Below are 15,047 nucleotides of genomic sequence, written 5' to 3' on the forward strand. Positions count from 1 at the left end.
GTTCATGGTTGATGAGGCTAAGGACAGGCTGAAGCCATTGCTTTTAAGTTTTCCCTGACAAATACTTGGGTGTTAACTTTAACCACCTGCTTTATGTTTTTATCATGTCTGTATCATGGTGAAGTCAGGGATTTCAGTTTGGTTACTGTACTCCATTCTGAAAAGGAAAATCCCTGAGAGCACATTTGCTAGCGTTCAGGGGAGACATGCAAAATGCTGCTGGCAGTACTAAAAACATGTGTTTGCTGACAAATATTTTCATGCACTAGTATTGCATGCACTTTTCATCACTCACAAAGTACAGCAAAGTTCACAAATGTAACATGTGAAATAATAAATAAATATCTTAGTCTTACTCTTTCTGAGCGTAAACACAAACACCAATATTATTATAATCAATAGAGATATTCTGTTGTAATGGCGATAGTGGCAATACTGTCTTCACCACTGCTCCTCTCATTGTCTGATAAAGAAACTACTGTTAGATTGGTGCATAAGAACACAGTGTTTTTCTGAAAGTTCAATAAACACTACAGATGCACATAACAGAGACTTTTCATCAATAACATCTTCTCCTTCTTACAACAGTCTCCCAATTCTGGGGTGATATTTTGACTCTGTGACTGTAGAAATCACATGCTTTCGAGGACAAGAACTCACTGAGTCATGTTTGCAGCACATTTTCATCCAGAAAGGAAGTTTCGTGAAGATTTTTTGATAAAGAGCAGAAAGGTGAAAATCTGAGGGTGCAAGAACAGGTGAATAAAGTGGGTGTGGAATGACTTCCTAACCCAACTCCTGTACAGTATTTGTTGTCAGTCTACCAGAATGCGGGTGGGCATTATTGTGGAGTAGAATCACTTCACACTGTCTTTCAGATCATTGTTCTTGGATTGCATCTGCAAGATGTCTCAGTCATTGACATTAAATATCAGCAGTGATGGTTACACCTCAGGCAAATAATTTGTAGAACACCACACCACCGGTAGAGATGCATAACATATTTTTTTGTAGATATACACAGGTCTTTGTACAGAGAGCTGCTGCTTTGTTTGGGCTCCATCATTCCTTCTTTTTCCTTATTTTACCATAAATACATCATTTCTCATCACCAGTAACAATAGGAATGGTCAGTGTTGTTCATGAGCCAACTGATGACAAGCAAGCAGAGATGCATATATGGCCATGCACTGATTTTTGTGATTTTGGCTTAGGGTATGCTGTACCTGTAAACCCAATTTCTGTATCATCCTCACTACATGCAATTGTCTCATTATGTTGGAATGATAAAGTTCATCAAATTTGCCATTTCTGAAGTACACTGGCATCCATCATTGTGGATTAATGTATTTAAATGACTTCATCAAACACAGAAGGTTTTCCTGAATGTAGAGTATCACTAATGTTAAAACAATCCTCCTCAAAATGAGAAAATCATTTTGTTGCTATGCTCTGTCCATTGGCATTATACTTGTACATGGTGCTAATGTTTGTAGCTGCCTCCACTGCTGTCACCTCTCTATTGAACTCAAACAAAAGAATGTATCAGACGTTGTATTAAGACTTGAATGAGTAAGACAGAAGAACCAAAAAGTAGTTTTAAACTGTCATAAGTTCTTGTAAAATTTAGTACAATCATACAAACCAGACATGGAATGCTGTGGTCAGGGGCAAAGCTCACTAGGTGCCACCAGACAAATAAGACTGCTTTGTTATAAATTCTTGTTGTAGTAAAAACCAGAATAAAGATTGGTTCATTATCAGAGGAAACAGTGATTTTATTAAAAAAAAGTTGTTGCTTTACTATTAATTTTACTATCTGAATTCTCGTGTAAGCAAGAACAAATAGTTGTAACAGTTTAAAAATTGTAAATATCAATAGAGTTTCTTATAACTTCTTCACTTTGTTATTTTACACACTGACCTTTCCCATACTTCAGTGGAACTTGCAAGGGTTCAGGACGCATGTGGAGAAACTTCGTCTCCTCTCTCAGGGTAGACCACTGTGTCTCTGTCTCCAGGAGACTTACTTCCATCCCTCATACTCCCCTGAGCTGCGAGGCTATACACTCTACCTGCGCGGAGAGAGAGCTAGAGGAGGTGTAGGTATTTTCGTCAGGACGGACTACCACTCCTCGCCTCTCTCGCTTATGACGACTTTACAGGCTGTCGCTGTGTCTGTGCAAGTACGTCATCCATTGACTGTCTGTTCACTTTACTTGCCCCCACATGACGCACTTGATGAAGTGGCCCTCACCGACCTTCTTACACAGCTCCCCCAACCATTCATTATTTGTGGTGATTTTAATGCCCACAATGTGCTTTGGGGCTCTGCAATAACCGCCCCAGGGGTAGAGCAATTGAGAGGCTTCTCCTGTCATCCTGTGCCTACTTGTTCAATGGAGGACAGAGTACTCATTTCTACGCAGTGACTGGCTCGTTCTCGGCCATTGATCTCTCGCTTTTCTCTCCAGCTCTTGCCGCCAGTGCTCACTGGGAAGTGGTCGATGACTTGCATGGCAGTGATCATTTGCCCATCTGGATTCACCTGCCAGATGGCGTGGGCCCCAAAAGGAGACCACCACGATGGGTGCTCAGTGGAGCTGACTGGACACTTTATAGCCAGTTGGTCCAATTCGAACACTGTGCGACTGTTGAGGTGTGGGTGGCTCATATTACTGAAACAGTCCACCATCCATTCCACAGTCCACGGGCCCCCGTAAGAGGCCACCTGTGCCTTGGTGGAGTGCCGAATGCCGCTCTGCAATCAGGACTAGGCGTGCGGCTCTGCGTCAGTTCAAGTCTCGGCCGACTGCTGAGAATCTTGCAGTATTTCGGGTGGTGAGGGCAAGGTGTCGCCACATTATTCGTGAGAGCAAGGAGAGGTCATGGCAACAGTTCCTGAACACCATTAATCGTTCCACCAAAAGTTCCATTGTGTGGGAGACCATCAGGAGAATTTCTGGCAGAGGAGGGAGGTGCCCCATAGCTGCTATAATGAATAGCGGCACTCTCCACACGGATCCGCGAGACATTGCCCAGACTATGGCAGCATATTTTGCCACAGTTACTGCAACAACCAGTCAGGATCCAGGTTTCCAGCGCCATAGGGCCATTGCTGAGAGATGTAGTCTGGACTTCCAGTCCACCTCTCATGAAGTTTACAACTGCCTATTTTCTTTGTGGGAGCTGGATTCTGCATTGTCTGGAGCTCGTGACACATTCCCCGGTCACGACAGGATCCATTACAGTATGCTATGGCACCTCACAATGCGCAACAAAGAAATCCTCCTCGCACTTTTTAATGCAATTTTGGCGTTGGGTCACTTTCCTGACGTGTGGCGTGAGGCAGTTTTAATCCCTTTTTTAAAACCTGGGAAAGACCGCACGAGCCCAAGTAGCTACCATAGTGTTGCCCTCACTAGTTGTATAGGGAAGACCTTGGAGCGGATGGTCAACCGCCGCCTTTTCTGGATGTTAAAATCCTGGCAACTCCTTAGTCGCTTTCAGTGTGGGTTCAGGAGGTTTCGTTCCACCTTCGATGAGAGGAACCCATGTGGAGGCCTAAATCTTTATGTAAAAATGCACATATTCATCCTATTTGAGTTATCAAATAACATCATGTGACTTAGAAATGAAAATGCAGCCTTTCATTCCCAATATTATTCACTATGCACTCATGTATTATGGAATTACCTGTATTATGGAATTACCTGTATTTGCAAAAATGTTTCATCAGTAGATGAAGAATTCTGAAATCCACTGTAGTAATATAGCTTAATAGTGAAAATGTAGTAAGCTCTATCCCACTCTGACACTATAACCTGCCTTGATAAGTCACTGACTGCAAAATACTTTTTACTTTTGCTGATTACTACTCAACGATTGACTGTATACAGAACTCCTAATTGGTGATAAATAGGTAATTCAGTCTTCAATCAAAATGTCACATGACTTTGTTAAATGTGATATTGTAAGCTTAATTCAGGATTGGAGTACCAATTCAAAAGCTGTAACAATCTGCAGTAATACTTGTAGTCATCTTTATTTTACAACATGTAAAAATACATAGAAACAAGAATCACATGTCAACATTTAAAACATTTTTATATAAACAACATTTATATTTTCTTTGGATCTTCACAATAATTCTATTACAATCACAGAATTATGACTTAATCATCACAAAACACAAATACTTTCTCATAAATTACTGCCTACAGTTACATCACATTTGGTAAAACCAATCAAGGAAGAATACAGCTATATTATTGAAACACATATGAAAACATTTGATACAACAGGCATGCTGCATAATGGTATTAAATTAGAGCCTTTTGAAGGCATCTTATTTATCAAGCTGTAGTAACTGCCACCTGCAAACTCTTCTTCAGCTCAAACAATGAAATATCACTAATCACAAAATATGAGGCTTACTCTGTCACCTGATACAATATCTACAATGTGACACTGTCATACTTATGAGTCAAAAATTCTGCAGATTTCTATTTTCTTAAAAAAAAAAGAAAGAACAGTAATAGATAAAACAGGGATAGCATCTTGTCATGACATTTCTTAGTAGCTCCTTATAATGCATGATTTCCTTTAATGCACTTGGACAAAATATCTTACAGTAGTGAAAGAAATTCTAACTAAATTACAGGAATCAAGCAACACATTTGATATGACTTAAATGAGTGCAAGAATCTTGAATTTAATATTCTCCCTTCTTCCACCTTGTGGAACGATGTCAACAATAGTTTTTCCATGTTTGCACTTGTAATATTTCTAATGAAATGTATGGTGCAGTTTCACTGACACATTTTAGTTCATGAGTATTATTTCTTACTAATAACACAAGAAATGTGTTTGCAAGTATCTTCTTTTTGAGATGCACATTAACTGACAGATGATTGCAGCTCAGCTACAAACATAACAGTTTCACAAAGAGAATTTATTTGTGTCGCCTGTCATCACAATGCACATTCACTCTAAAGGCATGTTTTGATTATTCACAAATTACCTCCCATGTAGTCCCTGAGAAACAGCAAAATGTGTGGTACAAATGCTTGGAGGTTTGTCTGCCAATGGTTTACTTTTACTGAGCTTCCTTTGCACTGCATTTTTTGTAGATTATGTTGGTAAATTGCTGATTATCTATCCAAATCCCAGCATTTGATATGCTAGAGAAGGAATAGCCATTATAACAGACATCCTGTAAATGAAACAATACGTTATTAGATTTGTTTGGTTTATGTAGAGTAGACTAGAATAGAAATTCATTGTCTTGTAACATACAATTTCAAGCCATTCACTTAATGTACAGGAGAGTCAGAGAGTCATCAAAACACAAAAACTGGTTCAGAATTTTCCTTATGGTATCAGTAATATAATGTATGGTACTGAATAATTACTTAATTAATCAATTAATAATTTTTCTTCAAAAGTAACAAACTTTTAAAAATTAACAGTCCTAAATACTTGACCTCTCCTGCTCAAGTTGTCATTTACGAATTCTTCTACTGAATAGTAACATTTCTGCAGCAGTTATTCACATAAGGATTTTTTCAGTGTTTCTAAATTTATGCTGAGCAGTTCTCTTCCTTTTACTTTGTTATAAATTTCCATACCCATATAATGTGGAGTTTGAGCATAAAGTTTTAAACAGTGGATGGGCAACATAAAATTATTTTGATTTCTGGTGTTGTAATCGTGTTGAAAATAATTCCCTTCAAATAAATCAGGGTTACTGTGTACAAAGATAATCAGCTCATATAAACAAAGATTCCAAGACTTACCAAGCGGGAAAGCGCCGGCAGACAGGCACAATGAACAAAACATACAAACACACACACAGAATTACTAGCTTTCGCAACCGATGGTTGCTTCTTCAGGAAGGAGAGGGAAAGACGAAAGGATGTGGGTTTTAAGGGAGAGGGTAAGGAGTCATTCCAATCCCGGGAGCGGAAAGACTTCCCTTAGGGAAAAAAAGGACAGGTGTACACTCACGCGCACACACACACATGCACACATATCCATCCGCACATACACAGACAGAAGCAGACATCATATATATATATATATATATATATATATATATATATATATATATATATATATATATATATAAAACAGAAAGAAACTTCCACATGGGAAAAATATATTAAAAACCAAGATTCCAAGACTTACCAAGCGGGAAAGCGCCGGCAGACAGGCACATGAACAAAACACACAAACACACACACAGAATTACGAGCTTTCGCAACTGGCAGTTGCTTCGTCAGGAAGGAAGGAAGGAGAGGGAAAAATGAAAGGATGTGGGTTTTAAGGGAGAGGGTAAGGAGTCATTCCAATCCCGGGAGCGGAAAGACTTCCCTTAGGGGAAAAAAAGGACAGGTGTACACTCGCACACACACACACATATCCATCCGCACATACACAGGTGTCTGTGTATGTGCGGATGGATATGTGTGTGTGTGTGCGAGTGTACACCTGTCCTTTTTTTCCCCTAAGGGAAGTCTTTCCGCTCCCGGGATTGGAATGACTCCTTACCCTCTCCCTTAAAACCCACATCCTTTCATTTTTCCCTCTCCTTCCTTCCTTCCTGACGAAGCAACTGCCAGTTGCGAAAGCTCGTAATTCTGTGTGTGTGTTTGTGTGTTTTGTTCATGTGCCTGTCTGCCGGCACTTTCCCGCTTGGTATATATATATATATATATATATATATATATATATATATATATATATATATATATATATATATATATATATATAAGGGGAAAATGATTTTCTTCGCCATACATTGTGCATATTTCTAATGATGGTTTTCTGAAGTTTTAGAGTTCGACAGATATGGTTTGAGTTACTCCAAAATACAATTCCATAACTTATTGACTCAAATTAGCTATGGTAGACTACTTTTCTTATGCCCATACTGGTAGCATCATACAATATCCTCATTGCAAATGCTAGGCTACTTAATTTATTTGGAAGGCACTGTGTATGTGATCCCCATGACAGATTTTTATCTTGTTGCATTCCTAAGAATTTCAGACAGCTAGCTTCCTGCAAATCCTCGTTTTTGTGAGTGACCTGAATACCATTTAATTTTAACCCATTTAATTCAAACCCGGTATCTAATTTTTCTACAGTATTTAATACAGTTTGTGGAATTTGATCAGTACTGTTGCTTTCAATGATTAAGAGATCTGTCATCTGCAAATAATACTGAGTGACACTCAATATTAAGTAGCAGATCATTTATGTAAAACAGAAGCAGAATGGGACCTAAGACAGAATCATCGGGTACTCCATGTGAAAAGGATTTCCATTTTGAAGTATAAATTCCCCTCTCTGATGATATAACCACTCTATGTCTTTGGTTGCTGAGAAAGGACGTAAACCATTCTAATACTGTGCTGCTAATTCCATACTTTTCCAGTTTACAGAGTAGCAAGGAGTGATTCACACCATCAAAGGCCTTTGATAAGTCACAAAAAATTCCGGTGGCGTGCAGTGAGTTGTCTACAAATGAGCTAATTTTACCAGTAAAATGATTTATAGTGGATACTGTGGATTATTTTAAATGTTTCTATGAAATTTTGAATTTGTATGGTCCATGAACCATGGACCTTGCTGTTGGTCGGGAGGCTTGTGCGCCTCAGTGATACAGATAGCTGTATCGTAGGTGCAACCACAAGGAAGGGGCATCTGTTGAGACGCCAGACAAGCATGTGGTTCCTGAAGAGGGGCAGCAGCCTTTTCAGTAGTTGCAGGGGCAACAGTCTGGATGATTGACTAATCTGGCCTTGTAACATTAAGCAAAACGGCCTTGCTGCGCTGATAACACGAACAGCTGAAAGCAAGTGGAAACTACAGCCGTAATTTTTTACAAGGGCATGCAGCTTTACTGTATGGAGAAATGAGGATGGTGTCCTCTTGGGTAAAATATTCAGGAGGTAAAATAGTTCTCCATTTGGATCTCTGGGCAGGGACTACTCATGAAGACGTCGTTATCAGGAGAAAGAAAACTGGCGTTCTACGTATCAGAGCGTGGAATGTCAGATCCCTTAATCTGGCAGGTAGGTTAGAAAATTTAAAAAGGGAAGTGGATAGGTTAAAGTTAGATGTAGTAGGCATTAGAAAAGTTCGGTGGCAGGAGGAACAGGACTTCTGGTCAGGTGAATACAGGATTATAAATACAAAATCAAATAGGGGTACCGCAGGAGTAGGTTTAATAATGAATAAAAAAATAGGAGTGTGGATAAGCTACTACAACAGCATAGTGAATGAATTATTGTAGCAAAGATAGAAACAAAGCTCATGCCTACCACAGTAGAACAAGTTTATATGCCAACCAGCTCCGCAGCTGACGAAGAGATGGATGAAATATGTGATGAGATAAAAGAAATTATTCAGATAGTGAAGGAAGACAAAAATTTAATAGTCATGGGTGACTGTAATTCGATAGCAGGAAAAGGAAGACGAGGAAAAGTAGTAGGTGAATATGGAATGAAAGAGGAAGCCGCCTGGCAGAATTTTGCACAGACCATAAATTAACCATAGCTAACACTTGGATCAAGAATCATGAAAGAAGGCTGTATACATGGAAGAGGCTTGGAGACACTGGAATGTTTCAGATAGATTATATAATGGTAAGACAGAAATTTAGAAATCAGGTTTTAAATTGTAAGATGTTTCCAGGGGTGGATGTGGACTCTGACCACAATCCTATTGGTTATGAACTGTAGAGTAAAACTGAAGAAACTGCAAAAAGGTGGGAATTTGAGGAGATGGGACCTGGATAAACTGAATAAACCAGAAGTTGAAGAGAGTTTCAGGGATGGGGGAAATAAATACAGAAGAAAAAGAATGGGTACCTTCGAGGGATGTAATAGTGGAGGCAGCAGAGGATCAAGTAGGTAAAAAGATGAGGGCTAGTAGAAATCCTTGGGTAACAGAAGATATATTGAATTTAATTGATGAAAGGAGAAAATATAAAAATGCATTAAATGAAGCAGGCAAAAATGAATACAAACGTCTCAAAAATGAGATTGACAGGAAGTGCAAAATGGCTAAGCAGGCATGGCTAGAGAACAAATGTAAGGATGTAGAGGATTATCTCACTAGGGGCAAGATAGATACTGCCTACAGGAAAATTAAAGAGACTTTTGGAGGAAAGAGAGCCACTTGTATGAATATCAAGAGACGGAAACCCGGTTCTAAGGAAAGAAGGGAAAGCAAAAAGGTGGATGGAGTATATAGAAGGTCTATGCAAGGGTGATGTACTTGAGGACAATATTATGGAAATGAAAGAGGATGTAGATGAAGATGAAATGGGAGATACGATACTGCGTGAAGAGTTTGACAGAGCACTGAAAGACTTAAGTCGAAACAAGGCCCCAGGAGTAGACAAAATTCCATTACAATTAATGACAGCCGTGGGAGAGCCAGCCATGACAAAACTCTACCATCTGGTGAGCAATATGTATGAGACAGGTGAAATACCCTCATACTTCAAGAAGAATATAATAATTCCAATCCCAAAGAAAACAGGTGTTGACAGATGTGAAAATTACAAAATGATCAGTTTAATAAGTCATGGGTGCAAATTACTAACATGAATTCTTTACAGACGAATTGAAAATCTGGTAGAAGCCGACCTCGCGAAAGATCAGTTTGGATTCCGTAGAAATGTTGGAACACGCGAGGCAATATTGACCCTACGACTTACCTTAAAAGATAGATTAAGGAAAGGTAAACGTATGTTTCTAGCATTTGTAGACTAGGAGAAAGCTTTTGACAATGCTGACTGGAACACTCTCTTTCAAATTCTGAAGCAAAAGGCTATTTACAATTTGTACAGAAACCAGATGGCAGTTATAAGAGTCAAGGGGCATGAAAGGGAAGCAGTGGTTGGGAAGGGAGTGAGACAGGGTTGTAGCCTATCCCCGATGTTATTCAGTCTGTATATTGAGCATGCAGTAAAGGAAAAAAAGAAAAATTCAGAGTAGGAATTAAAATCCATGGAGAAGAAATAAAAACTTTGAGGTTTGCCAATGACATCATAATTCTGTCGGAGACAGCAAAGGACCTGGGAGAGCAGTTGAACGGAATGGACAGTGTCTTGAAAGGAGGATATAAGATGAACATCAACAAAAGCAAAATGAGGATAATGGAATGTAGTTAAATTAAATTGGGTGATACAGAGGGAATTAGATTAGGAAATGGGACACTTACAATAGTAGATGAGTTTTGCTATTTGAGGAGCAAAATAATTGATGATGGTCGAAGTAAAGATGATATAAAATGTAGACTAACAATGGCAAGGAAAGCGTTTCTGAAGAAAAGAAATCTGCTAACATCGAGTATAGATTTAAGTGTCAGGAAGTCATTTCTGAAAGTATTTGTTTGTCATGTAGCCATGTATGGAAGTGAAACATAGACAATAAATTGTTTAGACAAGAAGAGAATAGAAGCTTTCGAAATTTGGTGCTACAGGAATGCTGAAGATCAGATGGGTAGATCACATAAGTAATGAGGAGATACTGAATAGAATTGAGGAGAAGAGAAATGTGTGGCACAACTTGACTAGAAGAAGGGATCGGTTGGTAGGGCATGTTATGGGGCATCAAGGGATCACCAGTTTAGTACTGAGTGGCAGTGTGGAGGATAAAAAATACGGGGAGACCAAGAGATGAATAAACTAAGCAGATTCAGAAGGGTGCAAGTTGCAGTAGGTACTGGGAGATGAAGAAGCTTGCACTGGATAGAGTAGCAGGAAGAGCTACTCTATCCAATCTCTGGACTGAAGACCACAATAACAACATGGTGACTACCTTTTCAAATATATTTCATAATGATGGAAGAAGAGAGACTAGGCGATAGTTTTCCATATGTGCCTTTATGCCTTTTTTGAACAGTGGCTTAACTACTGCATACTTCAGTGTGTTTGGAAAATAATCTTCTTGAAGGGACTGATTAACTATTGTAGTCAGCGGCTGCTAAATTATTTTAGAAATTGTTTTTAACACTTTTGTTGGTATCTCATGCCATCCTGCTGATGTTTTACTTTTTAGTGATAGTATCACATTTTCTATATCTTTTACAGTCATTTACAACTTCTTTAAAATATTTTTGTAATTTTTTACATGCGTAACAGAAGCAGGACTTTTGTTGTGTTTTAGTTCCCTATGTAGCCATCTTTTCCTTGCACTAGAGATTTTTATTCCTTCAGTAATCCATTTTACTTTATTTCCTACTTCTTTATGATGTACAATAAGGGGGAGAGTTTCATTAAAAACTGTAGGAAGTTTTCCAAGAGAGTTCATATTTTCTTTTCTAAACTGGCATTTGGTGTAGGTTTTTTTGGAGCAAGGTCCTATTGTTTTTGGTAACTCCATAAACAGAGCACAATGATCAGAAAGCCCTAAATCTAAACAGAATTTATTTGCCTCATTATAAGTATAACTGGTAAAAATATTATCTATACATGCTGCAGACATTTCATTTACTCAAGTAAAATCAGTGAAATCTGTGCTGAAACCTGATATTTGAATCACATCAATGAATTGTGATGAGTTATTGGCTTCACTGGCTAGATCTTTGTATAAATCAGCAGTTATTATGACTCTTTTCTTGGTTTCTTTTTAAAGTTTTTGCAATAGACACTGGAATTTTGACAAAAAATGTTTTGTTATTTCTTATTATACATGAAATATTTATGATGATGTGTAATCTAATTAGTGTATAACAACTTCTTATGAAGAACAAAGGGAGAAAAGACCAAGTACTCTTTTGAGAACTTACAGAAGTTTGGTGTAATTCAGTGGGCTGCTTCTGTAAGCATAAATTTATCTCACAGTGGAGGATTGTATCTATGAGCTCTCCTCATACAGTACAAGTTGAAAAATGCTGATGTTTCAAAATTTTGTCAACAGGATACCAACTGGCTGACACAACAGGCTCTTTGCACCTTAAAGACTTATCCTGTTGTTTTCTACAGGCATAGAGCTTTGAGAATAAATTTTAAAATATGTATATACCTTAAACAGACCCGTTGTTAATAGAAGCTAACAGGTGGCTAGAATTCAGAGGACTTCTGTCGTTCAAGTGGTTAATTTCCTGATGGACCTATCTTACAGAAATTACATTTCCAGAAAGAATGACATCAAGACAGCCTATCCTTATTTAAATTGTATGTCCTTCCACAATCTGGAATGCATTCAGATGATGCAGATACAAATGATTGAAGATCATACCTCTAGTTTTCTAAATTGGCAAGATTGGGGCATAACAAATGGGTAGATTATGACGCCCATTTTTAAATCCTGTTGATTGTTTCAATATTCAGGCAGCTGTAGTTTTATACATTTCATTTCATCTCTCATAGATAAGAAGAAAGTAAAAATTGCATTTCCAAAGATGGCAGGTTGAATACTTCCAAACCATCAGTTTAATAAGTCATGGTTGCAAAATATTATCATGAATTATTTACAGAAGATTGGACAAACTGGTAGGAGCTTACCTCATGGAAGATCAGTTTGGGGTTTGGAGAAATGTAAGTGCAGCCAAGGCAATACTGATCCTACAATGTATCCTAGTAAATAGGCTGAAGAAAGTTAAATGTACATTATTATCATTTGTAGATTTAGAGAAAGCTTTTGACTATGTTGCTTGGACTACCTCTTTCAAACTCTGAAGGTAGTAGCAGTAAAATACAGGGAGCAAGAAGTCAATTAGAATTTGTACAGAAACCAGACTGCAGTTATCAGAACTGAACAATATGAGAGGGAAGCGGTGGACTATAAGACAGTAAGAGAGGGTTGTAGCCTGACCCCAATGTTATTCAGTCTGTACGTTAAGCAGCAGAGGAAACCAATGAGAAATTTGGGAAGGGAACTTAAGTTCATGGAGAAGACATAAAATCCTTGAAGTTAGCCGATAACATTTTAATCTTGTCAAAGATAGCAAAGGACTTCGAAGACCAGATTAACAGAATTGGTTTCTCCTTGAAAAGAGGTTATTAATAGAGGCATCAACAAAAGTTAAACAAGGGTAATGGAGTGTAGTTGAATTAACTCAGGCAATGCTGAGGGGATTAGCTTAGTAAATGGGAAACTAAACATAGTAGGTAAGTTTTTCTGTTAGAACACTAAAATAATTAGCAAGAAACACATTTCTGAAAAAGAGAAATTTGTTAACATTGAATATCAAATCAAATGTTAGGACATCTTTACTGAAGGTATTTGAGTGTAGTCTTGTATGAAGGTGAAAAGTACATGATATGCAGTTCAGGCAATAGAATAGAAACATTTGAAATGTGGTGTTATGAAGGTTCGGTGAGTAGATTAATTAACTAATGAGAAGGTACTGGTCAAATTGGAGAGAAAGGAAATTTATTGCATAACTGACTAAAAGAAGGGATTGATTGATAGTAGACACCTTGACACATCAATTGGTAATTTGATAATGGAAAAAAATTGTGCAGTGTAAAAACTGTACGGGAAGGCTAAGGCTTGAATATAGCAAACAGGTTCAAATAGATGTAGACTGCAGTAGTATCGCAGAGATGAAGAGGCTTGCATAGGAGAGCTGAATAAAACCATTCTTTGGACTGAAGATCATGATGTCAACAGCAACAACAACAGACTCAATCACAGTAGCGCCACATTAATCATGACTTGTTTTGGCCACACATTAGTTCCTGTGGTATAGGGGGCCTGAATAGACTCATGATAACTCCTTGCCTGTCATAAGAGGTGACAAAAAGGGGTCCTATACCTAGTCAAACTTTTACATTGGTGGTGAGACCATTATTACGGCATCCGTCAGTTTTTGCACATTTCACAACCTTTCCCTCAACCCTTTTGGCTTAATTACTTTCGATGCCCTTTTAGGATTTGACTTCCACTCTTAATTTCACAGAAGTGTGAGCCTTAGGTGGTGCACAATGTACCTACCATGTGCGATCTTCTGCACCTAATATTACAGCACAGTATCAGATTCATCTGGTGGGGGGTTATCATACACCCTTTTGGTTGTAACCCCCTGACAATTCAGGGATCACACTGCTGGTGCCTCCCCATTTATGCTGAGAAGTAGTTGCCTGTGCAATCTGGGGCACTAGGACTCTGGGCAACAGCTGCTACAACAGATTGTCTTTGACATGACAGGATGGTGTCAGGAATAGCCTTCAGTCAGAATTAGTGGCATCAGGGCATACAGCCCACAATGAAATGGATCACACTCACTCATGGTGACCGTGCCCACATGACCATCTCAGCAGACATAAATCAAGACTTCAATGCAGACACGTTTTAGTCTTTGGCTGTGTGATGGAATGAGGGTCACGCAAGGAGAAATTAATGTACACAAATTACCCATTTCTTAGTGTGCTCCAGAACTGACAGAGGATTTTTTGCAACAACAAAGCCACTGTTTTCACTGAAAACATTGAAGATAGGTTTGGAGAAGTTGCTGCAGTAGAGAAAATGAGATGGTCTAAAATCATACAATGCTCCATTTAGTGAATGGGAGATCTGCAACACTTTGGTAGAGTTTTGAAACACAGCCTCTAGACCTGGTAAAATTCACACTCAAATGCTTAAATACCTTAGCAACAACAGCATAAAACACATCCTCTAGTTATACACATCTACATTGTTACTCTGCAATCCACCTGTATTTGGTATGAATGGGTATCCCCCTTCCCCCAGTGGCTCCAAATTATTTATTGGGAAAAGGTACTCACATTTTTACTAATTATAAATCGGTCTCTAATAGGCCATGTATTGCCAACATGTGATCACTGTGTTCTTTGACTGGCAAAGGGTGTATATATATCATCTGGCACCATCACATCCTGTTCGACACTGCATTAGTGGGGCTTCTGTGGTTACCCCCATTTTTATCCAGAATTTCCTATCCCTCCAACTGTTCCAGCTCTAGATACATTCAACCCTCACCAAACAATAAGTAAAGAAAACTGGGATGTCTCAGGGATAGTGCTACCATGGAGGTATGCAGTAGCTTCCATATGATCCCTG

The 15,047-nt window shown here is 38.5% G+C and overlaps 1 protein-coding gene across 8 annotated transcripts in view; it reads right to left on the reverse strand.

Moving 5' to 3' along the window:
• Positions 1–4,019: 4,019 nt before the first annotated feature.
• Positions 4,020–15,047, reverse strand: part of LOC126354975 (sphingomyelin phosphodiesterase) — a 387,938-nt gene continuing 376,910 nt past the window's right edge. For all 8 annotated transcript variants that reach the window (XM_050005137.1, XM_050005155.1, XM_050005064.1 and 5 more), the window contains one exon: positions 4,020–5,215. In XM_050005137.1, the coding sequence (XP_049861094.1) occupies positions 5,158–5,215 (58 nt within the window). In that variant the 3' untranslated portion in view covers positions 4,020–5,157. The remainder of the gene's footprint in view (positions 5,216–15,047) is intronic.

This window comes from Schistocerca gregaria, chromosome 1 (assembly GCF_023897955.1).
Source record: "Schistocerca gregaria isolate iqSchGreg1 chromosome 1, iqSchGreg1.2, whole genome shotgun sequence".
In the NCBI taxonomy this organism is placed as follows: Eukaryota; Metazoa; Arthropoda; class Insecta; order Orthoptera; family Acrididae; genus Schistocerca; species Schistocerca gregaria.